The following is a 27,657-nucleotide window of genomic DNA, read 5'->3' as shown; positions in this document are numbered from 1 at the left end:
TTCTCTCGTAGTTTGTTTATATTTTAAACTGGTACTCGACGTCCAATCTTCTCTATTGAACAGAGCTACTACAGTAGAAAGAAGGTGTTCGACTTACAAGGGACTGGCCAATCAGATGCTATCTCAAACTTCAAGTTAACCGCTAACCGTGCCGTCCAGCGCACCTACACCGCATTCATCGCGAATGCAGTGTAGGTGCGCCGGACGGGCCGGTTTACCTCAGGTTATTTTCCTCTGCCTTGCTACTCAAAATGAAGTATTATCTGTTCAGAACCTATCCTACACTACATGCTTCGTCTGGTCACACAAGAACGCTGGTCAATCTCCATGATACTCGCCGAGATTGACTCAGCCTCGTCTATTTCTTGGGTTGAGTGGCCAATTAGTATTGCATGTTCAATTGATCCTGATCTAACAAGTCCATTGGTCGGATTCTGGATCCTTTCTTCATTAAAAGACCAAGTCAATGAGTCAATGACATTCACCAGGGAATGACTAGTGGCATAACTAGTGGCATGACAGAGAATGGCTAGCTGGGACTAGGCATTGTATTGCCCCTTAAAATCCAGCCCTGTGCTATCTTTCGTGCATAAAGGACAGTCGCATTCACTTTCCTGAATCTTACACATACACAAGACACAAAAGAGAAGGTACAATGGCCGAGTCAAAAAACACATCAACCTTGCCGGAGGCAGAGTCTCCCACTGAGGAGATTTCACAACCAGTCAATGCTGCAGACGCTGTTACTCCCGTTCCAACGGAGAACCATACTGGGTCGACTGATTCGTCAGACAAGTAGGTATACCCAGGCGAGATCGAATAATGTATACTAACCATCATCAGCCCTCCTGCTTATACCCGTGACAAACAAGTACCCACCACCAATCCATACCCAGGATACACCCCCATAACCATGACCGTCGTTCCAATCCCACTACACCAACTGGACGATTTCCCAGCACACGTCGTATGCCCCTGGTGTCATACCCTAACACTCACAAACGTCAGAAGAACCAATTCATCTGGAACAATGTAAGCCACCATCCCCCTCTCTCAGCTTTCATACTGATTCGGAACAAATAGCATAACATCTGTTCTCTGCTGCTTATTCTGCAACATCGTCTGTTTATGTGTCCCTGCTCTGATGGGCTGGTTTCAGAATATTGAGCAGATATGCGGGAATCCGAATTGTAGGAAGAGGATAGCTTATAGGCCGTATGGTGGGGAGATGCAGGTTGAGACGGTGATTCGGACGCCTGATCAGAGCCAGACTAAGATGACTTGATATGCTTGTAATTATATTCTATAGGTACGGCACCTTGCAAGTTCTGCTTTACATGGTTCGCGAGTCTTCGACTCTTTCTAGGTGCCACTCCCGTAACCTAATCTTCACTTGGTTTATACTACTAGTATTGGAGTAATTTAGGATGCGTATGGGACGTAACTGTACCACCACTCTGGTAGGCTCAGCGTGATTTTATGCATACAGAAATTTTGTTGTCAATTGCTATGTATAATTAACCTAAGAAGCTGTTGATTCGTGATGCTATATGACCTAAAAGAACCAACCTTCATTTGAAGAACTTATTTAAGTGGTGTGGACTAGGATATTACCGCTACATATTTCATCTTGCTTGTAGATGATTATACTACTTTGAATTCCCATCCATGCTCGAATTTATATAACATGCACATACTAGGTATGTGTAGAAAGTTTCGAGACTAAACTACTCTTGCCACTCAACTCACCTATTCTCCAGCTGAATGGTGCAAGGATAAGGCGGTGCGAGACAGCGAGACTAATCCACATCCTGTGAGCTTTGGCCTTCTGGCACGGGTGAGGGTCTTCTGGCAGCAATAATGAGAGGATGGCTTTTAAGGAATAATGTAGCAGCTGATCGTCTTAGAGGATAAGGTAGATTGACGTGCTCTTCACAGGTCAACAAGGTGGTTACCACAGTTGCTGAAGATTCTGCAGAAACTTCCCGCCGAGGCTGCGGACATTTTTCCTTAGCGAGAGGTGTTTGATCTATTAAGACATTATACTCATCCATCCAATCATTGAGAGCACGAGAGGATGACATGGAACGTGGGTGACTAGGCCCTAATACTCTGTTGCGCAGGTCGGAGCATTGTTTCATCAAAGTCAAGGCATCCTGGAGCTTTCCATGTGATTTCCAAGTATGGGCAAGGTTATTGATGCTAGTCAGAGTGGAGGGATGCTCAGCGCCCAGCACTGTCTTTCTGGTCTCCATTACTTGCACGCCCAGCTTCTCTGCTTCATTCCATCGACCCTGATCCCGGTAGGTTGATGCTAGGTTTGCCATGCTAGACAGAGTGGAGGGATGCTCAGCACCCAGCACTATCTTAGATCTCTTTATTACTTGCACGTCTAGCTTCTCAGCTTCATTCCATCGACCCTGATTCCAGTAGGTTGATGCTAGGTTCGCCATGCTGGACAGAGTGGAAGGATTTTGAGGACCAGCTTTCTCCTCATTGATCCTCATCAGCTTCTTGTAAAGTACTTCTGCTTCTTGATATCTTCCGTCACTGGAAAGGCAATTTGCAATCTTTTCAATTAAATCGAGGTAATCTCCCTCTTTCATGGCAAATTCATTTTCATGCACAAGTGTTAAAGCGTGCGGAAGGTATTCCCGCCAAAGTCCTCGATTCGTGTGGTGATCATCTAGAAACAGATTCTGCATATGCTTAGCCACTCGTTGGATCCAGTGACTAAATAATGCATTCTTTCTGAGCCAGTTTCGAGTTGCAATGTGCACAAGTCTGTGCATATCTATATGCCTCTCTTGGCCATTCGTAAACGAGTATGCATTTAAAAGCCCCAGAGCATCGACTTTCTGCTTTCTGGATGTTGGTTGAGGAAGGAGGGACTGGGGAACGTTTCGTGGGTCGATGCAGGCGAGGAAAGATAGATAGTCAACAGCTAATGGGTCTTGATGTTGAATTTGTTGGAAGGATATTAACCAGGTGGTGATCACGGGGTTCTGGATATCATTATAACGTCCTGGATCCCTTAATTCTTCGCTCAAAAGATCCACGGCATCTTGTTCCTGCTCTTGGAGAAGTGAAAGATAGGTAGACAAAGTGATACCATTTTGGATCATATATGCTGACGCCTGCACAATTGCCAATGGGAGAAAGACTAGTCGTTCAAGAAGGGCAGCGGTTGTGGTATTATCTCTCGGCAAATCCTCGTGTGCCAATCTCTTGTCCAGGATTCTGACTGCGGTTTCTCATCTGGAATGGAAACAACATTAAATGGTGCAAGCTTCATGGCGAGTTTTCGGTTTCGGGTGGTGAACAAAATACGGCCTTGTTCACTCTCAGGGAGAAAGTCCTCAAGAGGTGGAGCTGCATTACTACCGGTAAACCACATCTCTGCATCATCTGCATTATCAAAAACCAGAAGCCACTTTCCTGCACGCTCAGAGTTGAGGTATATCTTAACCTGTTCTTTAACCTCTGCGGGATTCACATCATGAAGTCCAAGTTTCTGTGCAATATGCAGGAATGTCTGCTCAATCATTGCATGGCTGGTACAGGGGATCCAGAAGATCGAGCACTCTTGGTCTCGGTCCCGTATGCGATATGCTAGCTCAAGGGCCACTTGCGTCTTCCCAACTCCTCCCAACCCAGTGATAGTGATCCTCCTGGGCCCATTTTGCAGTATGATTAGTCCTTCCAATTTCATGATTTCATCCTGGCGACCGACAAATTTCGGATTCCTTGCGAGCGGTACTACCCAGTGCCTCACCTTCTTGCTTTTCATTAAGTTGACATCTGGACAGCTAATAGGAATAGCCAACAGCAGCAATTTTGCATAAGCAGCCGCTGTCAACGCTGCGTATCCTTGCCACTGTTTCTGTTTATGAGAGTCGCAATAGTCGCATATCCCTCGAATTACTAGCGTCGGAAGCTCATCCATAAGGCCTGCTGCCTCCATCTCAAAACAGAGGATCTCATACTGGTGTGCTAAACGGTCACGTGTCTCTGAGTCCTTCATCACCTGGTCTCCTGATGCAATCAGCCCATAATGGATGTGAGGTTTCGCGATGCCGCGAGCTTGTCGTTTGATTGATTGTTCTTTGTCACAATGTTCACAAGTTTCTTCCCCGGTGACATGGTGATAGGAGGAATGAAATAGGAAATACATGTGCTGTCCTGGAGGCAAAAATCTCTCTTTCATATTTGGGTTATGTTCCAGGGTTTCCCAAACTATTTTTGGAATACCATTTTCTCCCTCTGTCATTTGTCTTGCCTCCAGTTGTCCTACATGAGTTAAAAGAGCCCGTGGCGGTCCCTTCGAGGTGCTGGTCACCTCGAATTGGCCACCTTGAACCGCCTTGCCATAATCATACTGTATCACTCCACTGTGGTTTCCAACCGGTCTGCTAACCACTATATCGCCTAATCGAATGTCACCATTTTTGCCCGGGACCCCGCCTCCGATTCCCACCATCAGTCCGTATTGAAGCCGAGGAAAAGTTGAACGCATGTGAGATCCTACGACCGCAGCAGACACGGTGCCGTATACACCAGCTGGTAGACAGGCAATGGCAATATAGTGGCCGTTTAGTTCGCCAAGTTCGTAGGCATTCGGGTCGGTGAAAGGTTTAGGCAGCGGACTGTGGGCTTTGTCTAGCATGACGCGGGCCGCCGCCATCTCCAGCGGCAAGGCGCATATCCACGCGATTGTGTAGTCGTTGTACGTCAAAGAGGTCATTGTAAGCCAGACATACTTCAGGTCAAGTACACATACCCGGTCCAAGCACTGATTTTGAGGTTGAGGAGGGGTAGCACCTTTGTGCTAACTAAGTTAAGTTAACTAACTTATGTTAACTTAAGTTACTGCAAGGCTGTTGACATACTGCATGGTCGCCTATGGGCATCTGCATGATAATCAAGTAACAGAACCCTGTCCAGAAACCCAATGGTCTTGCTCCTAGAGGCTAGAAGCACCTCTGTATTCTTTCGGGGGGACACCTGCAACCAGTTACATTACGAAGATTGCCAGTTGGATGTCGATCTCGTGAATATGCAGCCCAAGCCACCTGTACAACGGAATGCACTACTACAGAGTAGACGCAGGTCTACTTAGGAAAAACAAGAACATTGGTTGAGGCCCTAAATGCAAAGAGCTTTCAGTTACTCAGTTCTATCCCAGAGGTGTTTGAAAAAGCAAAAAGGTGACACCTGGCCAGTTTGCTACCCTCTCTGTCTCTCTGTTGATAGTTTGTCTGGATTGCAAGGAAGACGCTAGAGAGTTCTGTGAATTTACAATACAGGAAGCAACACCTGGTTTTGTATAGCTACGTTCAGTACCACTCGTAAATTACTGAATTAATAGAGTAAACCTAGTATGAATTAGATTGCGGAAGTGGTGCTGAGAAAGAGTCGAAGAGTTGCAACTTGCAAGGCGCTGTATTGATATTGATCTCCGGATCCCATGAAGGGTTAGCCCTAACCCTGGCCGTGATGATTCGGTCCTGTATTGATGGGCACTATACTATGTAGGCGAAGATGCAACGAATACAGATGTTAACCCAATTAACGGTGTGTATCAAATGCTGGGCAGTATTCAAATCTTCCACATATGTAGATAAAACTATATATAGATTGTTCGTGTTCTCATGTATCATGCAGGGACTTAACACAGCCACAGTTGCTGATATTTCGCCTCTGTTTGGGGGTAAAGACATTTTGTTTTCAAGTTCAGAGTTTTCATATATCTGTCTTCTGAATTGCTTCTTAATATTCTAAGTAGGCGCAAGAGAGGATAGGGTGCCTAGACTTCTAGGGTTATTGAAAGATCCGCATCAACCAGTTGGCAAGCCCGGTACATTCTCTCATACGATTAAAATTCTGAATATGGATAAGGCAATCGTGCATCCCAATTTTGCAAAGCCGCCGGATAAAGATACATCATTCCCATCGCCAACCACAACACAAACCCTAAACAACAAGTCATCATCATCATCAACGATCCAATATGATCACGAGACATATCTCGAACTCCTAGCTGGGCAGAGTAATCTCGCCGAAAAGACTGCTAGTCAGATATATGAAGAGGTTTGTCTATTCTTCCCATATGCCATATAGGTTGATTCGCTGACGAGAAAGGAACGAGCACGAGAGTTGAGTTTGAGAGCGCAGGATCCGGCTGTTTTGTCGGGGCCGTTGGATCTGGAGGCCGATGTTTATAGGTATGAGGTTGGGGATGGGAGTAAGAAGTAATCAGTCCGCATGCTACAGTTGAATGATATATGGTATTCTGATATCGTGTGGACGGAATGTAGAAACAACAAGATATTAATATTATTTGTGCGTGATAAGGAACGAATCAAGATACAACCTCACTTCGACCTCTGAAAGTATCATCGTCACCATATTCTCCATCCATTTCTGATATGAATCGTTCCCAAGTATTAATAACACCTTGATAAAACTCGATATGATTCTCGGCAAGAGCGCCGAGCGAGTCTCGGAATTCCACAGCTTTGATTCGCTCAAAGTCTGCGACTTCACGCACGACTTCTTCATCAAACATTTCCGAGGTCGTCTTTGCTGATTCGACTTCGCGCGTGAGCTCGTCAATGCGAAGTTCCAGTTTGCGTATTCGTTCCCGTCGTGCTTGTTCATGGTCAACACCACGCATGTCTTCCATTTTGGAACGGATAAATGAGGCGGGTGATGAAGTGAGCGGGTTTGATGCATAGGCAGAGGATGGATTGTTCACAAGCGAGTCTCGGTCGGATACGGCTTTGTTGCGATATTCTACCAGCGCCTCAAAGTCGAGTTGTTTTTGTTCTCGGGTCTTGAGTAATGATTTCAACGAGAGTATATATGCTTCCATATCTCGGAGCGAGCCGAGGTAATTCTGGTCCGTATGGTCTTTGAGCGCTTTAAATCCACGCGAGGTCTCGTCCACGGATGCTGCGAATACCTGCAACGGCATTTCCACCTCGGGTTCCAGGGGGACCAATTTGCGGAATTGAGTCGCCAAATCAGTGTAATCCGACTCTAGGTCTGCTTCACGTCGCGCAACACGAGCCACTATTTTCTCTACATGGTTGAGATCCTCGTCTAGTTTGTCGGCCTTTTCTCGTACTTCGATGAATCGCCGGTCGGGCTTGTGAACTTTTGTGAATGCATTGACGAATGTATCGGCAAAGTTGTCGAATATACCACCAGAAGAGTCTGCTGTGCTAGTCGAAGTGCGACCTCCATGCAACCGCATATGTGCATTCCAGTCGGGCGACTCCAGAAATATGGCGAGTAACGGCGCACGTCGTAGCACTGGATGTAATGTTAATCGCTTTATGAATCTATGAAGTGACCATGCGCGTCGCTGCGTAAAGTCCGGCCCGAATCTGTCGCCGGTGACATAGCTTTCTACTTTGTGTTTGTCGGGTAGTGGTGGCACTGCACAAGCCGGATATTCTCGGTATAGGGTCTTGTAGAGGAAGAAGAAATCGCGAAACCTTCGACGGACCGCAAAATCCGATTTTTGAAAAGTCTTGAAGTCTGTCTGGAGTTCGATATTATCAGTATGTTATCAATGGTCACCAATCGAATCGTAGTACATACATGAGTTGTGACAAGGTATGAGATATACGCATCCTTCGTTCCATCATTCTCCTTGAGCGGAGAATCTACAGAACACTCCAAAACACCATCTCCGATACCAGCCAGATCAACAGCATCGGCCAATGGTCCAGCTTGAGATTCCTCCTGAGCCACACTCATCCTGCGCTTCCCATTGATGTCTCGATGAGGCCGACCGGATTCCTCGGCATCAGTGCCAGCAGTTGTCGGTCGTGACACATCGCTACTCGGGTCGTTTCTCCACGAAACACTGTCGAAATCATCGTCGTGAGCTTCCATGGCTGCTATGGTTTCCCGCAGCTAGGCGCGGGGCAGGTGAAGATGATCGCACAGCACACTCGCTGATACTCGAAGTGATTGATAACTCGATGGAACTGTAGGATTTCAAACTCTTGAAGATGTTGTTATTAGATTGAATACACGCAACTGTGGTGCGGAATAACAGCCAGTGAGTTGGTTAGCAGTGAACATCCGTGGTTGAGGTTGGATGTCCCCAGCAAGTAGCGGCCTAAGGTCGCCGATGTCACTGGGCCTTCCCAGTAAGAGCCAGCCAACCAGATTGCGTCATTTAGGGCCTATCTTGACCAATCAGGAATACGCCAGCTTAAATCCGGGCTCCACTATCTTATCTGTTTACTCTGCGATAACTACAAAATGTCCAACAACATGGGTAATGCCTATACGCTGTACAACAAGCAACAAGACTATACTACAGCCAACAAATCAACCAACATGCAAAACAGGTACCAGCCCTTAATGATGTTCACCGTCCTTTTCTTTCAAATGATCTCGAAACGGACCTTCCTCGTCATCATCGTTTCCACTGAGAAGCTCTTCATCACTCTCCTCGGCAAATGCGTTATATAATTCACCACCTCGTCGCTTTCGTCCGCGCCGACCCGCCAATGGCGCCGCTGCGTCATCTTCATCGTCGATAATCTCAAACTCGTAGTCGTCGTGAGGGTTATTGCGTAGTCGGTTACGGCGTTGGACATAGAAATATATGCCTAGAGCCAGGCAAAAGACAAGAATGAGCGCGATTGAGGCATATATCCAAACTTGCGTATGGGGAGTTGCGCCAAATGTAGGCAGGAATGACGGCAAGAAGCCAGGAGAAGTTGATGCAGTCGGCTCGGCGGTGTCAGAATCAGTCGGTTCTTCCGATAGCTCCTCGTCGACTGGAGTAGGAACTTCAGGAGTGGCAGTCGGCTTAGCTTCCGTATTAGTGGGTTTGGTTGGTCGTTCAGCATGGTCCGTAGCAGTTGGAGCTGCAGTGGTCACCGGATGCGGTTTAATGCTGACGGTAGCATATACAGCATCTTCAATGTCATGATCGTCGTCGTGTTCATCAGGAAGAGGGTGTGGTTGCTGAATTTCAGGATCGATAGAAACTCCCCAGAGAGTCATGCGCCAATCGATGAATACGCCAGTATTGTCGTTTACCACAGTATCTTTAACAACGACACTCCAAACACCTTCGCCGGATTCACCCCTTGATAAAGTCAGTAATGGTTATTAAGCCAAATGGCGGATTTATCTCTTACCAATGTGCGACAGACATAAATGTCCAGTCTACATAACCAACCTGCGCTTCGTCGTTCTTTCTGGGAACACTAAGATGGCTGACAATACCCTGAGGGCCACGCAGCTCAACACTTATATCGCCTCTCCGCGTGTGGTTGACGTTCATAGTGATAGTGACATGTTCTACACGCTCGAGGTTGGCGTCTTTCAACATATCCGAATTCACGTCAAAGTAGCTAGCCAGACCTTGGTTTCCTTGCGGTACATCCTTTTCAACTCGCAACCAAGGGGAAGTATACCAAGCCTGCGGCTTCACAAGTTCCCAGTTCTTGGCCTTTTGGACGAAACTATATGTATCCACTTTCCCGTAGCCATACTGATGGCTGAACTCCTTGCCGATTGGAGTCATCTGCACTTCGTCGTCGTCCGCATGAACCGGCACGGCAGTTTCGAGCAAAATATATTGTACGTCGCGCCAGGTCAAATCAGGTCGCACGCTCAATCCAAGAGCGATAGCTCCTGCAGCAAGAGGACCGGCAGCTGATGTACCGCCGTGAGCATTCGTACAGGTATCCGTGCCGACATCGGTCGTATGTATATGATCCCCGCCACCGCTACTATAAGCAACAACCAGCTGCGCAGAGCAGGCCTCGGAATATGATGGATGACCTCCCCTTCGGTCCAAGGCGCCCACGGTGATACTGTAGATACTGTTTGTATAACCATCAAAATTGCAGTTATCTCCGCTCATACCACCGTTGCCTGCAGCGAAGACAAATATTGAGCCTTTGCCGTCACGTCCTTGTACGATTCCATTCACCATCGCACGCCGCACAAGTATCCCGGGCGCCTCCATCGTTTGTCCGTCATCTCGAGGGCCCCACGAACAAGAATAGATATCGTTTTTCTGAAAGCCATAGTTGATAGCTGCAGCTTCATCGGCGTCATCGATGGGCTTAGAGAGAATTCGGATACCGGCGACTTTGCTGTCGTAAGCCATGCCGACACCGCAAACGCCGTTTCGGACGGCTGCCACTTCTCCCGCGCACCTAGTGCCGTGTTTGTCTTCGAACAATAATGGCTTCGGTTCTTCCGCGTTTTCGTTAAAGTCCCAGGATCCCTCAGGAAAATAGTTATCCTTCAAATCGTTACTGTACATATCCAGCCCGTCGTCGACAATGGCAGTGACCACTCCTTCTCCCGTGATGCCCTCCAGCCACACGCCGGTCACATTCAAATCATGGCCGAGTTGTACCGTATTGAACAGATGCCATTGTTTCTGGAATAGAGGGTCTTTAATGGCCAAGTCCGACGCAATACGCTTCTGTCTATCCACGGCCTCAGGCTGTGGGCCTGCAGGTTCATCCTTTGAGACCAGCTCTATAGGAACTCTTTTGTGTAGTCGATCTTTCAAAGCCAGCTTCTGCGACCAGAGGACGCCGTCGAGCCCATCTCCCCGCTTGCCGTAAGAGCTTGAACGCTTCTTCAGTTTCCGATCCACTCGCAAATCTTCCAATAATGACTCGACTCTGGATGACTGATCTTGAGGTAGAGAAAATTTGTGATGGCCCGGTAGACTGCCGATCTGACCTTCGTGGCGGGCTCCTAGAGCCGCTGCGACATATTCGGGAGTTACGGAATCATCGAGGTGGAGGGCGAAGAAGTCGTGGGTGTCATAGGTTCGCGGAAGTAGGTCTGCGAGAGAAGGTGCAAATAATAGCGAGAGTAAGGGTAACGAATTCGAAAGGCGCATTTTTTTTTCTCGATTTGATATGAAAGCACCTGGTAGGGTGCTTTCAAAGTCGGTACGAAGGATGGTATATGAGGGTGTTTGCCATTAACGAATGCTGGCCACACGAAGATGAAAACAAAGGAGAGAGCAATATAGGGTATAGTAAATTAAAAGTCGTAAAAAAAGGGCAATAAGGCACTCCAGACACTTTTCTGTATGTGCATGAGGTGTCGAGTATGATACGGAGTAGACTTGACGAGAGGATCTTTGAAGAGGACACTTCTTTATTGATCGTCATTGAAGCCGACCTGACTAAAGGGGCACAGCCAATCACGCTGCAGGATAGACGGGGCCTGCTTTATCCTTCTTCTTCTTCTTCTACTTCTTCTATCTACACTGCAACTACTCCGTCCAGCCATGAACACATGAAAGTGAAGAATAGGATATGATTAAAGATCTCTTGCCATGACTCGTCATCTCTTCAGCATTCCGGTACGTGCACAGTGATGGTCGGGCTGTGGGTCGAGTTTATACTACTTGGACTGTCGGAGACCTCGATAATCGACCTGAAAAGTGCTCCTTGCTAGTTGCTACACTGTGAATGCCCAATCGCGAAAGACGACAAGTCCTTGGTGAATATTTGACAATGCCCTTTTCAGGATGCTCTTTCAGCATTAATCCGCGTCAACGGGTAGTATGCAGTGAGACTCCATAAACGCATACACAGCCATATTCCAGTCCTTCCTTGCAGTTATACAGTATCACAGCAGTCCGACACGAATTGAATGCGTCTATCGACCAGTAGCACTCACCGCATTGGCTGTTGGCAGCTGGATGACTTGGACATCCTCCGTCATCCAGGCTTAGTTTTTAGTCTGGCACCAGCCACCAGCTTAATTTACATCCGATCGGCTGGCCCAACGTCGAATAGCACAACCACCTCTTTATTTTCGTCTCTTTTCTTCTTTTCTTCTGCGATTGTTTCTACCATCCTTCTGTCACCTCTATTATTACTTTTTGTTTCGAGTTGAATCCGTCTCCTTGATCTGCGTCAAAATAAATAGACCAAGAGAGCGAGCCCTAACAGAGCAAGGCTGGGGAAGCTCCGCTTCACCTTTGCCCGTTTGGGCCTGATCAATTGCCATTCAATACACAGCAATTGTCGTGGTTACTATTTCCTCTATTCGTTGGATTATATAAATACAGCGATATTGCCAGTCTCGCTGCCATTGTCACACTTGCGAGGCGCAGTGCCCGACTCTTTTGAATGCAATAGCCCGAGAACCGGATTCCCTCACGAGTTCATTATTGAACAAGCTGCGAGTAGCCTGGATTTCAATTACAACTGCTTGGTGACTTGCGCAGCTTGATCTTCTACCTATCAGCCAAACGTTCGATTCCAGTCCACGTTGACCTGAAAGCAGATTAGCCTAGAAACAGTCAATATGGCTACGACAAACTCGCACACTTCTCCAGTTCCGTTCAACAGTGCATCTAATGCACCCCCGCAGAGGTCAGGTAGTGGACTTGGTCGGCCTACCTCAGGTCGATCAAGGAGATTGAGCATTGGAAGCGCAGAGGAACTAGCAGCGCAAAACTATGGGAATATACCACCTGCAGCGCCAGCTGCGCCAGAGATACCAAGAGGGCCTCCAGTCTCATTTCGAAACGGTGCAACGCCAGACCGACCTCATATTCCTCGGTCATTCTCCGCCAGGTCGAGAAACCAAACTCCAGAAAGCGTACATGCATCAGAAACTGTTGGATATGATGATGGTGGAAATGGCGCACCGTATGAACAACTACAATATCAACCTCCAGGGCGTCGTGCTTCACAACCAACATACGCAAATCCTTCGCCGATCATGCCCAACTCTCCGTCGCAAGCATCTCCAATTAACAGAATGCAAGACTCACGAGGACCTTCGGAGGCGCTTTCACGATCAGGAAGTCACGCTTCCCCGGTGAGCCGCTCTAGCACTGTTCGATCTACGGGCGACAAGCTTGGCCAACCAACAGGTAGATCTCCGCTACAACAACTCGAGACCAGGCTTGTCGGAATGAGCAAAGAAGAAAAGAGAGCACGAGTGATAGAAGCAGAAAGAAGATTGCGCGAGAAGATGGCGCGACGAGAGAGTCAACGAGAAAGCCAGCGAGCGAGCCTTGCTGTGCAAGATGATCCGCTTAAATCGAAAGCAAACACAGCAGAAAGTCAACAAAATCTCTCGCGCTCGGACGTCTCTCGAGACACCCCTGATTTTCAACCTCAAAGGAGACAGCCGTCTGTCAGTCGTAAACCTGTTGCCCCTGAACAGGTCCAGTATGCCGCAATGCATGCAGCTCAAGAGCCTCAGGATGCACTCGCTCAAGACAATCTCAGAATACCAGGTCCTCCCCTACAACCTCCCCAACGGCAGCCAAGTGGAAGTCACCGTGTCCCTCCTGTTAATGGCCGGTCTGTTCCGCCTGCGCAATATCGCAACAGGAATGTGCAAAGCCCGGAGGCGTATGATTCCTCGCAAACAGCAGCTGGCATCCAAAGGGCAGGAAGCATCAAAATGCAGAGACCAACTGGACCGAATTATGATTCACAGCGCCCCATGACTTCTGGAGGTCGTCAGCCAGTACCGAACCCTCAGGACAATCGTCCTATGACCTCGTATAATGAGCAGTCATTCTTAGACTCTGACACGGGAGTTCGTCCTACTCATTTCGCGGGGGAAGCTCTAAACCAAGCTGTAAGCGGGCAGCAGCACATGCCAGAAGAAGCTCGTCATGCATCTCCAGCATTGAAAAAGTCGAAACGAAATACCGTGTCATTCGATGTTCCGCCGCCAACACCTCCCCCCTTAGATGAATGGCGAAATGCCCCTGTGGCAAGGCTACGGCTTATCGACCGTGATTTTGAGCGTCTTGACGTGGATAAGGGCAAGGCTTGGTGGGAGAAAGGTGCTAGCTCGAAACGACGACAGAGCCGGGCTCTACCGAACAATTATCGCAAGCCTACACCAAGAGTGAACGAGCGCAATCGGTTCAACCCTCTGCTCTTCTTGAAATGTGGCCCTTTGCTGCGCTATCTTGGCATCAGAAAATCAACCGTTGATAATCCCCAGGGACCTACTGAGCAGGAAGTTTGGCGCGGAAGTGTCATGATCGTCACAACGGATTCTCTCTCGTCGTTGGAAACGCCACCTACTCTGCGTCTCTTCGCGCAACCCATGGATCTTCTGCCTCCCCCTCCACGACAGATCGACGACGAAGAAGGACACCTAGCCCCGGAATATGTAGACCCCGTTGCTGGTCAGGTGAAAGTTGGTCGTGATGGACGTGCATTATTCGTCAAGCCTGTTGATCATTTGGAAGAAGGGGTTGATCTTTCAGCAGTGGAGAGTGAAGACGGTCTTTTTGAGAGCTCTCCCAGCCCGATAGATTACGGAATTGACAACAAACGCGCGGGGACAGCGTCTATACCAAGTAACAGACTTCATCCAATCAATGGAGAGAACAGCGGTTTATATGAGGAGATTCAGGGATTCCGTCTATATTCTGACCCTGCGAGAGATGTAACCTTCTGGCGGTTCAACATCGAAGTCGAACTAAGCGAGAAGCAGGAACGGATTGCTTATCGCATTAATGAAGGACCGGCTATCGGATTCTGGGTTCCAGCAAAGGGGCAGTCGATGAATATTATGTTCCATTCATGCAATGGATTCAGTCTATCTGTTGATCCCAACAAATTCAGCGGTCCCGATCCTCTTTGGCGAGATGTGCTTAACGAGCATCAGACACGTCCATTCCATGTTATGATCGGCGGTGGAGACCAGATCTATTGCGACAAAGTCATGCAAGAATCAGAACTCTTCGAAGAATGGACTCGCATCAAGAACCCACATCATAAGAACAATGCACCATTTAGCCCAGCATTCAAGGCTGAATTGGAAAATTTCTACCTCAACCATTATGCAGCATGCTTCTCGCGCGGCCTTTTCAGTTTGGCCAATTGTCAGATTCCCATGATCAATATCTGGGATGATCACGACATTATTGATGGATTTGGCTCGTATCCTGATCATCTCATGCGGTCACCTGTCTTCTCTGGCTTGGGCAATATCGCTTTCAAATACTATATGCTGTTCCAGCATCAAAGTGTACCTGAGGAAACTGAGGCTGATGAACCTAGTTGGGTCTTGGGAGCTGATATAGGCCCATATATCAAGGAGAGAAGCCGTAGTGTTTTCATGTCACTAGGAAAAGGGGTATCATTCTTGGGTATCGATTGTCGTACTGAGCGCATGGTATGTTTATAAATTTCCCAATTAATTCACCGACTAATCATTCTTTAGCGCGAGGAAGTTGTTAGTGAACATACGTACGACCTGATTTGGGACCGTTGTTACCGTGAGATTGAGCGTGGTCAAGTCAAACATTTGATTGTACTATTAGGAGTGCCTATTGCCTATCCTCGACTTGTGAGTATTCCCTTCCGATATGGAAGACTCTCCCCGACTAACAATTATCTTTCCAGGTCTGGCTTGAAAACCTGCTCAGTAGTCGTGCAATGGATCCGGTCAAAGCGCTGACTAGAGCAGGCCTTTTCTCAGGCCTGGTCAATAAATTCGACGGCGGCGTTGAGATCCTAGACGATGTCGATGATCATTGGACTGCGAAACATCACAAGACAGAGAGAACATTGCTGATCGAAGATCTCCAAGACCTCGCTGCAGAGAAATCTGTACGGGTTACGATTTTAGGGTATGTCGTATTGATGATTTCCTCTAACTGCCGTCTCACTAACATGGCTACAGTGGTGATGTCCATCTAGCTGCAATTGGCCAATTCTATTCAAACCCTACTCTCGGAATTACCAAAGACAAGGACTATCGCTATATGCCAAATGTCATATCATCTGCTATCGTGAATGCACCACCTCCCGAAATGTTAGCAGATTTCCTCAACAAGCGGAACAAGATCCACCATATGGACTCGAATACGGATGAAGACATGATTCCTATTTTCACGCATGATGTGGATGGAAAGAGTAGGAATAATAAGAGACTACTTCCGCGTCGAAATTGGTGCTCCATTCGCGAGTATCAGCCAGGTAAATTATCCCTATCATACCCTATATACCTACCGCTAACGTTTCACAAGGAATGACACCTCCGCCTACACCACCGACGCCTATCGACTCTCCCGATGTCGAAGCAGAAAATCCAAGACCAGGACTACTCAAAAGAACGTTATCTCTTGGTCGTGGAGAGAGTCAGGCCCGTCCAAAAACAGGCTTGATTCGACGTCTATCCGGCCGAGGTCCACCACCAACAAAAGATTTCAATCTCGACAATGCGCAACGACGCCGCTTCAGTACGGACGCTACTGCTACACGACGACCACCCGAAAACGGCGATAACTACTTTACCGCAAATACTGATGAATTCCGACCGGGTCCATTCCATCGTCGCGCCACGGATCTTTCTACCAAGGCGTCTAAAAAAGCAACCAACAATTCTGCTCCCGCCGACGCAGATGATAATACTCTTATCAATCTCGAAGGAGGATTGGACATCACATTGAACCTAGAAGTCAACCCCCAAGATCCAGCCGGTATCACTACACCTTACAAACTACTCGTTCCAGCACTATGGTTCGAAAGCGGCGGATTTGATCCTGAACCGTATCCTATAAGAAAAGGGTGGAAGAAGTGGCTTGGTAGAGGGAAGCCGAAACGAAACCAACAACAACAGAGACACGATGACGAGTATGATGAACAGGAGTACCAGGAACATGCATATGGTCCACAGCAAGTGAGGGGTGGTGCTAATGGCTCGTATGATTATGAGGACGACGATGATGAATATGAGGAGGAATACCATCAAAGTGCCGGAGGTCATGGCGCTCCTCCACAATCACATCCATATGGACATGCTCCCATGCAATACGACGGGGCGTACAGTGATGAGGAACCAGACGCACCTCCCAAGAGGAAGAAGTGGTTGGGTCTGGTCTAGTCGATTGAATACAACGACTAGTCTTTGGTTCGCATTTTGCGATTTTTGAAAAAATTTTGATTGTGGTGAAAAGTGTACAATCTCGATACCCATGTCTATATTACCAGTGATTTAATGCATTCAATTGTCTAGCGCTCTTTTTTGTTACTATAATCAAATATTTCGCATAGCGGGTCTTTTCATGTTGGAGTACTTTTGAATGATTATTTCAGTTATTTGAGAGCTCGAGTAAACACTAGAGACCCAGAGACAGTATATCAAATGACTATTTACCTGATTGCATAAAGTCTCCATTGCCGGCATCTGACCCAGCACGAGAGTCGGCCAAACACCATGTCTGAACGAGGGTCGTGTTAGCATCTAACCATGTCCATGGATGTTGGTATTGTTGTGGTAGCTAAAACTCTCTATACTCAATACAGAGTTAGTCCAGCTAGGGAAGGAAGGGAGAAGGCAGAGAGTAAGATCCAGGTAGTCACTCTAGAAGTGGCTGAGCTTATGACAAGCGATTTCACCTGTTCTACAATGTGAGGGGTGACTACTCAGGAGTCTTGCTCACCCGTTGACTAAAATTTCCCACACCAAAAAGCTGCCGGTTCCTGTCTGTCAACCTAGGCCATGATCATCTTTTGACTACCTCCGATATCACACCAAGACTAGTAAGACCCAGTGAAGGATGCTATCCGGGTTAGTTCGCGGTTAGTTCAGTCCAGAAAAATGCATAATAGACGTACCTGGCCAACGTAAAATCCAGTGATGGTGGTTCCAGGAGCGATCTTTATGACTTTCAGTTCATCGTATACAAAACTCAATGGAGGCTGCAAATGCCGTCTCCCACGATTTGTCAAAACCTAAGAAAAAAAGGTTAGCTGGACAGGATCAGAAAACAAGCCTGTACCGCTCCCAGCTTACCCTGAAGGCCTTTAGAACTGGGTTCCTGAAAGAGTCATGCACTTCATTTTCATCCACGTTTGCCAGCATGACCTCCACAGCGTCGATAATCTCTCCACCTGGCCCGTCGATAGGGAAGTAAAAAACCTTGTCGTAACCCCTCAGTGCTCGGCGACCGACCCTGCGATTCCGTATTGGGATGTCAATTCCCTCATAGATGAATTCTACGCAACGTAGGATATCTCCGCGGAAAGTTATAGTCATTCCTTTCACATATTTGAGATATATACCGCCCGGACCACCAAAGGAGATCCAGCATAACGGCCGATGTTCATCGGGATAGCAGGTATCTACCACATTTGAGTATTCGTTTAGGTATAGGTCGCGGCCAGGAACCTCGGGATACCAGTATCCCACGTCTCTCAATGACTTTGTCTGTTCTATCGAGCGATCAATAGGTCCTAAGTCTTCGTATTCAACTGCAAGACTGATCATTTTGCATGCCTAAATCTTTTGTGAGCAGGAAGCATTTACTGAGGAGACAGAACTTACATCGAACCCGGCTTCGATAGTCCTGATGGGTTTAGAAACCACAAGATATCGTGTCTTTGGGCATTCATCCCGAGAACCTAGCCATTGAGATGTATGCTCTTTTTCGTCTAGAATTTGTATCGCTTGGATGCCTCTGGTACCTGTTGCCACGTTGAAGCCTTCCAGGCTCGTGACGTCTGTAGAGTATATTTTCTTCCCTGACCAATACCCGAATTCTGTAACAGTACCCTCAGACGATACGAATCGCATACCTGAGACATAATCTATGTCGCCGACCTGCACAGTGGACACTGCCACTTGGGAGAGTTGTGGAGGAATGGTAACATTTTGTTGACGCAAAAGACGGCAACCTTCGTCAAAGTAATGACGGGTATCCGAGGGGGTTTCCAGTCTCACATCCGCAGTGATTTTCCGATACTTCAAACCGGGGATATCAACATGAGAAATCGACGCCTGAGAATTTTCCTTCCATTGTAGGTCGACAATATCTCGGAGATGTTCCAGCAGCTTCCAGACTCTCTTCCTATTCCGAAGTGCAGGCGATAAACAAGCATCATCTGTGCGTCGATAAAGCCATCTCCAGGCTTTATATCCCCTTTTGTTCCATAGCTCAAAAAGCCAGCTACGATCTGAATCTGGGCTGAACCTGGAGGCCCAGAATTGCTGGTTTGCGAAAACTGAAAAAAATGACCTTGAAGCTAGTCGAAGGTTAGCTGCATCTCGTACGGAAAGCGAGTATGCAATGATATCACGGATCTCTGGAGGTAGCCTGCTGAAGACATCTACCGATCGTTTGACCTGTGCCGTAGGGTGATCCTTATCCATAAATGGTATGCCCTGAGGTTGTTCATGAAGAAGTTGTTCAATATTTGAACCACACATAGGATCCATGCTGGCAGATAAGCGCAGTTTCCGGTCCACTGACATGTTAAAGACCCTACGTTGCCATGGGTAAAAACTCTCATTGTCCGAAAGAAGAAGGCCACCGTAATCATGGCCCCAGCTAATATTGACAGCGCCTCGCTTTGATAATGGCATCGATTTGCACACGTCGTACAGTCGAGACCACGGAATTGGTTTAGGTTGATAAATCTTCTCTAACAGAGACCAACAGGCCTCGTGGAAAAGAAAGCCATGACGGTTACTGATAGGACTCTGCGTCAGCACGCCTATTGGGCCATCTAAAGCTCCAGTATTTGGATTATCCCATCTCGTGGTATATTCCCAATGCGCAGAAAAGTAACCGAGAAAAAGCTCATTGTGCTGGCCGACGCCAGAGACGCTTACTCCGTTCGGGCCAGAGAAGACTGCTCATGTCAACAGGAGTCCAGGCTACAGCCATGCAAAAGACTTACGAATTCGGAAATTTTTCAGCCATGTTTTAGGATTTGGGTCATCATATTCATAAAAGGGACGACCACAGACAGCACACGAGAATACACGAAAGCTCATTTTGACAACAGGAATGAAAGCGGAGGAATGGAGATATTATCGGCATCGGATGCAACGGAATAGGTTCAATTGATACCAAGCAGAATATCGTTTTCCTCAAGTAAAGAAGATGATATTCCTTTCCTAATCAGGCAATTTGATGCTGGATAATTGATCCTGAAATCCAACGGCCTAGAAGTCCAGCCCAATGTACACTATGGTTGATTATCAAGATCTCACGCACAGCAGTGGGTCCCTGTTATCAATCACCGACTAAAACCGTTCGGCTTGTGATCATTCGCGGCAGATAATGCCATGGCCTATGAGGAACGACTCCTGGTGGAGCGAGGGTTCTCGAAAGTGTTGAAAGTATGTGATCTTTGGTGGTCGAGACAGCCGCCGGTTGGTAAGCAGGATTTTGCCGCACGTGACAAATGTCATAGTGCAAAGAATCGTCGTGCAACTTTCTCGACTCGTCGGATGATAAATCAATTGACTTTGTTTTCTACATATATTCCACACTTGCCCGTTCTGCAGTTGACGTGCGTATATTCGCTTCAATTACTCATTGATTTTGCCTGTTTGGCTCATATAAACCACCCATACAAGCAGCCCTCGAATTCTCATCACACCAAACCCCGCCTTCTCGCTCACTCGCTGAGCGATAGAACAACCACCCACCGTGTTTTCCTCGGCCTTTCGACGTTTTTCTTCTTTCTCTTTTCGATCCCTCGGAGTCTCTACTGCAGCTGCTTCGTCGTTGCAGCAAAATACCACATCGTCATCAGCTTCTGTAACGCCACTACAAAGGAAGATGGTACACTCCAAGGTTGTCAGTACGTAGAACTTCTCGTCGGAATCATTAGAAGAGACAAATATGCTAACATGTATAAGTCATTGGCTCCGGCCCTGCTGCGCATACAGCGGCCATCTATCTCTCGCGTGCCGAACTTAAACCCGTCATGTACGAGGGTATGCTCGCAGGAGGCACGGCAGCCGGCGGTCAATTGACAACCACTACCGATATCGAGAACTTCCCGGGCTTCCCTGATGGAATTGGAGGCTCAGAGCTCATGGAAAATATGCGCAAACAATCCACACGATTCGGTACAGAGATCATTACTGAGACCATCACTCGAGTCGACTTCAGCAAGCGCCCGTTCCGGCTGTGGAAAGAATGGTCTGATGGCCCCGACGAGGAACCCGCACACACCGCAGATGCAGTCATTATCGCCACAGGCGCCAACGCCAGACGTCTCGATCTTCCCGGCGAGGAAAAATACTGGCAAAATGGTATCTCGGCATGCGCTGTTTGCGACGGTGCAGTTCCTATTTTCAGAAACAAGCCTTTGTTTGTGATTGGTGGTGGTGACTCTGCTGCTGAGGAGGCTATGTTTTTGACCAAGTACGGCAGCCATGTTACTGTGCTTGTGCGTAAGGATAAGCTGCGTGCTAGCAAGGCCATGGCCAAGCGTCTGTTGGCCAACCCCAAGGTTACCGTCCGTTTCAACACCGTGGCTACACAAGTTCTCGGCGAGGAAATTCCCCGAGGACTCATGACCCACCTCAAGGTCAAGAACGTCGTTACTGGAGAGGAGGAGACACTCGATGCCAATGGTCTGTTCTACGCTGTTGGTCACGACCCAGCGACCACCCTCGTCAAGGGACAAATCGAATTAGACAGCGAAGGATACATCGTCACTCAACCCGGGACAAGCTATACTTCTGTTCCAGGTGTATTCGCAGCCGGTGATGTACAGGATAAGCGTTACAGGCAAGCCATCACCAGCGCAGGTATGTAGAATCTTCTCCAAAATACTTTATGCCCAATTGCTTACATATCATTGAATACAGGCTCCGGATGTATCGCCGCTCTCGAAGCTGAAAAGTTCCTCGCCGAAGAAGAAGCCGGTGAAGACGAATCGCCCGCCGTCAAGACTGAAGTCGGACATTCTCGCATCGAGCCCGCAGTGGCCGAACCAGATGCTCAGAGCGCGCAGAAAAAGAAAGGCAATGAACCAGCTACAGCGGAATATAAGCAAAATCCATTGCTATAATTTTCTTTGAGTATAGAGTTTTTTGATGTTTAGCGGCTTTGTTTATGATTCCAAGCTTTCTCTTTTCATGGTCGAGGAATGAATGCATTAGATAGATAAATAGATCAATAGATTGGTGGATCGACTTATTGCTACCTTGCTGCAACTAGATTAAATATTAAAACTGATGCAACACCATGTCCAGGTAAGGGTATCTTAATATTCAGCAAGACCACTCGTTACCAAGGGTCCAGGCATACTTCCAATCAAAAGGCTGTGACCTCAAAACTGCTTCTCCAACCTATCCATCCTCTTCTTCAGATCATCCACCCACGGTCCAACATATTCAATATTCTTCCTCATAGAAACCTCACTTTCTCGGACTTTTTCTTCGACAACTCTCAATCCTTCGCGCCATTGTTCTATCTCTTTACTCATTTCTGCTTGGTCTTTCTCGAGTGCGTCTAGGGTTTCGCTGGCTTGTGCTGCGCCAGCGTGGATGGCGCGGAGGGAGCGGAGGCGTTCCAGGACACTTGGGAGGAGAGGGTGGAGGGATTGGATAGTCGGTATAGTTGCGTAGAGAGCTTGTATCTTGGATGCTTGTTCGTCTCGTTGGGTGCGTGCTATCGGATCTGCGTTGTTGACTTCTGTCGCACCAGAAGAAGGTGATGCGGATGCAAAGGCGTCGCCGGATGGGGAGTCAGGTTGAGCTCTGGCAGCGACTTCGCTGGCGCGGCGTCGTGCGTTGGCTAGATTTTCAGCGTCGGCAGTGAGTCGTTTGATCCGCGAGGATAATGATTCGAGTTGTGCGGTTGTTGTGGCCGGAGCAGCGGTGGATGAGGCGGTTGGTCTGCTGAGGGTGCCTGTCAAGGCCGTAATTTGAGATGTGAGGTGTTCGAGGGCAGGTAGTACGGGTTGCAGTTGCGGCTGGGTGTCTTTTGCCGCAAAGAATGGATTCGAACCGCTCGAGATGCCCAATGCGGCTTCCATCAGTGTGAGCCGGGTATCGAACGACGCTGCATGTTCAAGGAGGCCGGATGAGGATGGTGTTGGTGTCAATGTAGGCGGTGATGCCTTCTTCTCTGTTGTTGTTGTGTTTGTGTCCTTGCTCGATATGTTAACAGCCGCTGCTAGTTTGCGCGAAAGAATAGCGTCCGATGTTTTGTCAGCACGAGTAGACGAGCTATGAATGCTATCCAGGGCCTTGCTGAGTTCATTAATCCCATCATAATCATCATCTTCTTCTTCTGTTTCTTCATCCTCCACCCCATCCTTCTGTCCAGCTTGGTCTCTCTTCTGAAGTTCCGCTTTCAGCTCCTCCGTTTCCCGCCTGAGTCGAGCTAACTTCCGCTCGAACGATTCCTGACCGTCCGCATCGCTGTCACTGATATCCCCTATCTCCTCGGTTCCGCCAACACTGCGGCGTCTCCTATGTCCCGAACGCGATTTATATGCTTTTCGCTTAGTGGCAATTGTGTCGGAAAAGTCAACTTCGCGCGCACTGACGCCGCTGGCGCGAAGGAAATGTAACCTTGCTTCGTCTGTGTTTAGGTTGTTGCGGTCAATATCGGGGTTGGATTCGTCGTCAGAGTCGGAATTTGTGCGTATAGTAGCTGTCTATAGAATTACACTTGTCAGTGGGAGCTGAATCTAGATGTAGGGTTTATAGGACGTACTGGAACTGTGGATGCGCCATCGGTCAAGTCTGGGGTTTCGTACACATCTGGTGCAAGATCCTGGATCGCGTTAGCTAAGAGACTCATGGCAGAGGACTTGAAGGAAGTCTACCAGATCAGGTAGATTGGCGTATTTCTTGTTTAGAGACATGGTCTCGAGAGAATTGCAAGCTGTGGTTGTGAATTCGACGTTGGATGAAGTGTTTGTTTTTGTTCTGATTGATTGGGAAGTCGCGATTGGCTCAGTGGACCTCCAGGGGCGACTAGTACTTCACCTTCATAATCTTGACCACTTACACTACATCTCACTGCATCCTAACTTGGTCGACGGTAATGGCACATTCTTGCCATATAGAATACTCAGTTACTTGCGACTACGACTCCTGCCTTTCCGAATTCTTTCTACATCAGCAAACGCACTTTACCGAGGGCCCCCAATGCCCATGCCAATCGAGCCACGAGAACGCCGATTCTGGTAATTAGCGATGACGATACTCATGCAAACTTTGACTACAAGCGATAGGATGGATTATATGGTTATGGCAGAAATGATAGTCGACTATGAGGAGGACATTGGTAGTTGGACGAGGTACCTGGTGTACGCCGGAGTCGCCCCTCAGCCTGCCTTGTGGTCCCAGATGCCGCTCAAACGGGATATATAAGAACTCATCTTAAGTCTTCGTAAGAGTCAGAAACACCATAAACAACCTACTCTAGTACGTAAGTCAGTACGTAGTTAGTCAGTTAACTAGAGTCTGTAGAGTACGACGCTGGCTAAGCAAGTGGGGAGCGGGGGAACGTGGATGATGCCACATGCAATCCTCGACATTGTTGCATCTCCAAATACCTCGGAGATCGAGCATTGAAGTCAAAGGCAATTGCTTTGCCTGCCTGTCTGATCGTGGGTGCAGGAACATTTGCTCATCTTCACATGACTGCTGGATGTTGAGTAGCTCAGCATATAAATAAATCAGTCTTCTCCATACTGTCAATTTCTCCTCATTTGTCACAACATTCACGATCTTACAAGATTCTATCTTGTCCATTCTTCATCGTCTAGCATCATCATGGCTGCTCCCTCGGACATCACTCTCCAGAACCTCAATGGAAAGTATACCATGGTAAGTCAGCAATATCGTCCAGCTAAACAAAGAGCATTGTTGACAATACCTCAGAACAAAACCCTGTCCAGTGACACTGACGCCATCCTATCACTTGTAAGTATACCCAGCATCCTCAAGTCTCAAGGCTAATCCACCCATAGCAAGGCATCGGCTGGGTTACGCGTAGAGTAATCGGCCTGGCAACAATCACCCTCCACATCAAGGAATATGTCGAACCAAACAATGATGACCCCGCCAACGCGCCTGCCACCAAGATTGACATTGGGCAATTCCTCACTGGCGGAATAGAGGCGTCCCCAGAATACCGTATCACCGACTGGCGCGCTCGTGAGCATGATGATAGAATTTTTGGCAAGATCGTGGGCCAGAGTCGTTTAATTCGTGGCTCAAAGGGTGCTGATGGCAAAGTCCGCCCGGATTTTGGATTGGAGACTACGCCCAGGGAGGACAAGATTGCCAAGTTCCTCCGCGGTGAGATTACGATTGATGGTGAGGAGGATCCTAATGGATTTCTTGTCGACGATGTGAAGGACAAGGATGGTCTCGTTTACGGGGATGGCGAGGGTCTGTGGTTGCACAATTGGGTAAGGAGTTTGAACAGTGGCTGGACCGCTGAGCAAGTACGTATTCCTTGTGTCTCGTGAGAGATTAGAATGCTAACAGCGATTTATAGATCTGGGGCTTCGAAACCATCAGCGGCCAACGCTATTACACTCGTCGCGTTGTTGTCGCAGACAAAAATGGCAAATACCTGCTTGGGCGTCTAGTCTATGACTACCTCGGCCCCTTGGAGTAGATGAAGACACTAGGGGGATTGTGTGTCTTCTTTCTTACAAAGACATGTTTAAGCGCGCAGCGACATCACACGTACTTGCACTCTAAATAGTAGATCATGCTTGATATTGCCGGCCTACTTTAGTCGATTAGATACCAATGCATTCATAAATTGGATTGAATTTTGTTAAACTAATAATCACGAGAAGATTATAGTCAAATCGATAGCAACCTATTTATGAGTAGGCATAACAACACTGGCACGGGTATGCGTAGCATCCTCACTACGCCACAAACTTGTCACAGTCTTTTGCTGCGTATAGAACTGCATACCGGGCTTTCCATAAAAGGTGCTAGCACCACCTCCGGCAACACTCTTCTTGTTCCCAGTGAATGAGAACATGGGCAGGGGGACAGGGATGGGGACGTTGATACCGAGTTGACCGGCTTCGATGTTCTTCTGGAATCGAGAGGCGGAAGAGCCTGAAGTGGTGAAGATTGCGGCTCCGTTGCCGTATTCGTTTTTGTTTGTGAGGGCGATGGCGTCGTCGAGGCTATCAACGTTTAGGCACACGAGGACTGGGCCGAAGATTTCTTCTTTGTAGCAGGTCATGTCTGGAGTAACGTTGGTGATGATTGTAGGGGCGATCTATTGGAATATTATTAGTCTATCATCTTCCTGAGCGATACATATACTTCTACTTACCCAATTTCCATTAGGATACTTCTCAGGCTTGTAGCCCCGACCATCTAAAAGGATGGTAGCACCCTCCTTTTCCGCTGAAGCAATCAAATCCTCGATACGCTTCTTGCTCTGGGGGCTAATGACAGGACCGAGATCAGCACCAGGCTCAAACCCTCCATTGACCTGAAGCTGTTTTGCTCGCTCAGCAAGCTCAGGCAACCATTCCTTAGTCTCACCGACCATCACCAACGTGCTCAGAGCCATGCATCGCTGACCAGCAGCTCCAAAAGCAGCTCCGGCAATGGCGTTCAGAGCATGGTTCTTGTTGCAGTCTGGTAGCACGGTGGCGTGGTTCTTGGCTCCCAAGTTGGCCTGTACACGCTTACCATTGGCACTCCCGCGGGTGTAGATGTATTCACCAGCGCGGTTACCGCCGACGAAAGAGATAGCCTTGATAGCGGGTTCGTCGAGTATGAAGTTCACGGTTTTGTGGGCTCCGTGAACAATGTTGATCACACCAGGCGGGAAACCGGCTTCGCGAGCAAGTTCGGCCAGAATCATTGCGGCACCGGGGTCGCGTTCAGAGGGTTTGATGACGATGGTGTTTCCGGTAATAGTCGCCACTGGAATACACCAAAGGGGAATCATAGCAGGGAAGTCTATCAACAGTCAATGGACAAACTCCTCATCATCAACCAAGTGTATACTCACTAAAAGGGCAAATAGCAGCAACAACACCAAGAGGCTCTCGGTAACTGCGAGTCTCCATATCCTTGGCAACCTCAAGCACATCTCCGGTAATCTGTGAAGTAATACCGCATGCTGTCTCGGCAACCTGGAGACCACGCAGAACGTCGCCCTTGGCATCGGCAAAGGTCTTGCCTTGCTCAAGGGTTATTGAGGCAGCAAGACGATCCCAATCGCGACGAATCAAACTGACAAACTTGAACATGATCTCTTGTCTGGCGATGATGCTGGTAGCTCGCCACGCGGGGAAGGCCTTCTCGGCCGAGGCAACGGCGGCCTTGAGCTCTTCATCTGTGCTTTGAGGGACACGAGTAACCAGATTGTTGGTTGCTGGGTCATGCAAATCAATCCATTCCGTTGCCTTGGAGGTGACAAATTCATTGTCAATGAAGTTTGTCGTGTCGATAGGATTTGTGATTTGTTCATGAGATGTAGGATATTCGGTTGTGGTTGAGGCGGCAGAAGTGGTGCCGTACTGGGCAGAGCGACGAGCAGTTACGTGCAGATGCCTCCTAGAAGTATGCGACACCGAAGTCTGCCCTGACAATTGTGATTGTGTCGATGCCGTCAATTTTGGACTCGCCCATGTCCCTGTAGCGACAGATTTGGTGCTGAAACCAGTGCGGGGAGAGACTGTGCGGAGAGCGGGAATACCCCGGGCCAGAGAACGACGAGCGGCCATGGCGATGTATCAAGAACGACGGGCTATAGAATAGCAGGCTACTCTAGCAGAAGTAACCAGCAGGGAATAAAGAGAACTATATATCTGTCGAGGAGAGAGACGTAAGAGTAGACGATAAGTAGCTGTACGCCCTTATTGTTGGCTATCCCCGCAAAGTTGCTGCCGGGGT

The 27,657-nt window shown here is 48.1% G+C and overlaps 11 protein-coding genes across 11 annotated transcripts, besides 1 other annotated feature; 5 read left to right on the top strand and 6 right to left on the bottom strand.

Annotated features, from left to right (window-relative positions):
- Positions 1-386: 386 nt before the first annotated feature.
- TSTA_078890 (uncharacterized protein) lies at positions 387-1,405 on the top strand. Its single transcript, XM_002341880.1, has 3 exons — positions 387-795; positions 844-1,032; positions 1,084-1,405. Exons 1-3 carry the CDS (start codon positions 656-658, stop codon positions 1,283-1,285), a joined length of 531 nt encoding a protein of 176 aa, XP_002341921.1. The 5' UTR covers positions 387-655; the 3' UTR covers positions 1,286-1,405.
- A 363-nt stretch (positions 1,406-1,768) lies between these two features.
- Positions 1,769-4,744, bottom strand: TSTA_078880 (kinesin, putative; the record flags this gene model as incomplete). The annotated part of the gene is made up of 3 exons (XM_002341879.1): positions 1,769-3,227; positions 3,275-3,883; positions 4,529-4,744. 3 exons carry the CDS (start codon positions 4,742-4,744, stop codon positions 1,800-1,802), a joined length of 2,253 nt encoding a protein of 750 aa, XP_002341920.1. The 3' UTR covers positions 1,769-1,799.
- Positions 4,745-5,658: 914 nt separating this feature from the next.
- On the top strand, positions 5,659-6,255 carry TSTA_078870 (uncharacterized protein; the record flags this gene model as incomplete). Its single annotated transcript, XM_002341878.1, has 3 exons — positions 5,659-5,710; positions 5,786-6,090; positions 6,142-6,255. The coding sequence occupies 3 exons, from the start codon at positions 5,659-5,661 to the stop codon at positions 6,253-6,255; spliced, it is 471 nt and encodes a 156-aa protein (XP_002341919.1).
- On the bottom strand, positions 6,062-8,105 carry TSTA_078860 (vacuolar targeting protein Atg24, putative). Its single transcript, XM_002341877.1, has 2 exons — positions 7,609-8,105; positions 6,062-7,549 (listed from the first exon to the last, which is right to left on the bottom strand). Exons 1-2 carry the CDS (start codon positions 7,903-7,905, stop codon positions 6,362-6,364), a joined length of 1,485 nt encoding a protein of 494 aa, XP_002341918.1. The 5' UTR covers positions 7,906-8,105; the 3' UTR covers positions 6,062-6,361.
- A 177-nt stretch (positions 8,106-8,282) lies between these two features.
- Positions 8,283-10,903, bottom strand: TSTA_078850 (pheromone processing endoprotease KexB; the record flags this gene model as incomplete). Its single annotated transcript, XM_002341876.1, has 2 exons — positions 8,283-9,118; positions 9,171-10,903. The coding sequence occupies 2 exons, from the start codon at positions 10,901-10,903 to the stop codon at positions 8,380-8,382; spliced, it is 2,472 nt and encodes an 823-aa protein (XP_002341917.1). The 3' UTR covers positions 8,283-8,379.
- A 342-nt stretch (positions 10,904-11,245) lies between these two features.
- Positions 11,246-11,271: a microsatellite.
- Positions 11,272-12,327: 1,056 nt separating this feature from the next.
- On the top strand, positions 12,328-17,023 carry TSTA_078840 (uncharacterized protein; the record flags this gene model as incomplete). Its single annotated transcript, XM_002341875.1, has 5 exons — positions 12,328-15,177; positions 15,226-15,351; positions 15,408-15,634; positions 15,688-15,983; positions 16,034-17,023. The coding sequence occupies 5 exons, from the start codon at positions 12,328-12,330 to the stop codon at positions 16,888-16,890; spliced, it is 4,356 nt and encodes a 1,451-aa protein (XP_002341916.1). The 3' UTR covers positions 16,891-17,023.
- Positions 17,024-17,512: 489 nt separating this feature from the next.
- TSTA_078830 (uncharacterized protein) lies at positions 17,513-19,785 on the bottom strand (the record flags this gene model as incomplete). Its single annotated transcript, XM_002341874.1, has 5 exons — positions 17,513-17,569; positions 17,625-17,741; positions 17,803-18,285; positions 18,334-19,640; positions 19,689-19,785. 5 exons carry the CDS (start codon positions 19,783-19,785, stop codon positions 17,513-17,515), a joined length of 2,061 nt encoding a protein of 686 aa, XP_002341915.1.
- A 793-nt stretch (positions 19,786-20,578) lies between these two features.
- Positions 20,579-21,946, top strand: TSTA_078820 (thioredoxin reductase Trr1/Trr2, putative; the record flags this gene model as incomplete). Its single annotated transcript, XM_002341873.1, has 3 exons — positions 20,579-20,600; positions 20,659-21,558; positions 21,619-21,946. The coding sequence occupies 3 exons, from the start codon at positions 20,579-20,581 to the stop codon at positions 21,819-21,821; spliced, it is 1,125 nt and encodes a 374-aa protein (XP_002341914.1). The 3' UTR covers positions 21,822-21,946.
- A 136-nt stretch (positions 21,947-22,082) lies between these two features.
- On the bottom strand, positions 22,083-23,627 carry TSTA_078810 (uncharacterized protein; the record flags this gene model as incomplete). The annotated part of the gene is made up of 3 exons (XM_002341872.1): positions 22,083-23,417; positions 23,477-23,536; positions 23,589-23,627. 3 exons carry the CDS (start codon positions 23,625-23,627, stop codon positions 22,083-22,085), a joined length of 1,434 nt encoding a protein of 477 aa, XP_002341913.1.
- A 757-nt stretch (positions 23,628-24,384) lies between these two features.
- TSTA_078800 (uncharacterized protein) lies at positions 24,385-25,563 on the top strand. The gene is made up of 4 exons (XM_002341871.1): positions 24,385-24,597; positions 24,652-24,693; positions 24,741-25,220; positions 25,274-25,563. Exons 1-4 carry the CDS (start codon positions 24,544-24,546, stop codon positions 25,394-25,396), a joined length of 699 nt encoding a protein of 232 aa, XP_002341912.1. The 5' UTR covers positions 24,385-24,543; the 3' UTR covers positions 25,397-25,563.
- Positions 25,564-25,606: 43 nt separating this feature from the next.
- On the bottom strand, positions 25,607-27,488 carry TSTA_078790 (methylmalonate-semialdehyde dehydrogenase, putative; the record flags this gene model as incomplete). The annotated part of the gene is made up of 3 exons (XM_002341870.1): positions 25,607-26,023; positions 26,081-26,718; positions 26,771-27,488. The coding sequence occupies 3 exons, from the start codon at positions 27,486-27,488 to the stop codon at positions 25,607-25,609; spliced, it is 1,773 nt and encodes a 590-aa protein (XP_002341911.1).
- Positions 27,489-27,657: the final 169 nt, after the last annotated feature.

This window comes from Talaromyces stipitatus, genomic scaffold (genome assembly GCF_000003125.1).
Source record: "Talaromyces stipitatus ATCC 10500 scf_1105507295523 genomic scaffold, whole genome shotgun sequence".
Lineage (NCBI taxonomy): Eukaryota > Fungi > Ascomycota > Eurotiomycetes > Eurotiales > Trichocomaceae > Talaromyces > Talaromyces stipitatus.
This window is presented reverse-complemented; position numbering and strand designations above follow the sequence as displayed.

Bases quoted from the DNA above. Each gene is read 5' to 3' on its own strand.
- TSTA_078890 (XM_002341880.1), top strand. From the start codon at position 656: ATGGCCGAGTCAAAAAACACATCAACCTTGCCGGAGGCAGAGTCTCCC. The intron at 796-843 runs GTAGGTATACCC...AACCATCATCAG, and splicing joins TCGACTGATTCGTCAGACAA to CCCTCCTGCTTATACCCGTG. The intron at 1,033-1,083 runs GTAAGCCACCAT...CGGAACAAATAG, and splicing joins ACCAATTCATCTGGAACAAT to CATAACATCTGTTCTCTGCT.
- TSTA_078860 (XM_002341877.1), bottom strand. From the start codon at position 7,905: ATGGAAGCTCACGACGATGATTTCGACAGTGTTTCGTGGAGAAACGAC. The intron at 7,550-7,608 runs GTATGTACTACG...ATCGAACTCCAG, and splicing joins CATACCTTGTCACAACTCAT to ACAGACTTCAAGACTTTTCA.
- TSTA_078800 (XM_002341871.1), top strand. From the start codon at position 24,544: ATGGCTGCTCCCTCGGACATCACTCTCCAGAACCTCAATGGAAAGTAT. The intron at 24,694-24,740 runs GTAAGTATACCC...ATCCACCCATAG, and splicing joins CTGACGCCATCCTATCACTT to CAAGGCATCGGCTGGGTTAC. The intron at 25,221-25,273 runs GTACGTATTCCT...AGCGATTTATAG, and splicing joins GTGGCTGGACCGCTGAGCAA to ATCTGGGGCTTCGAAACCAT.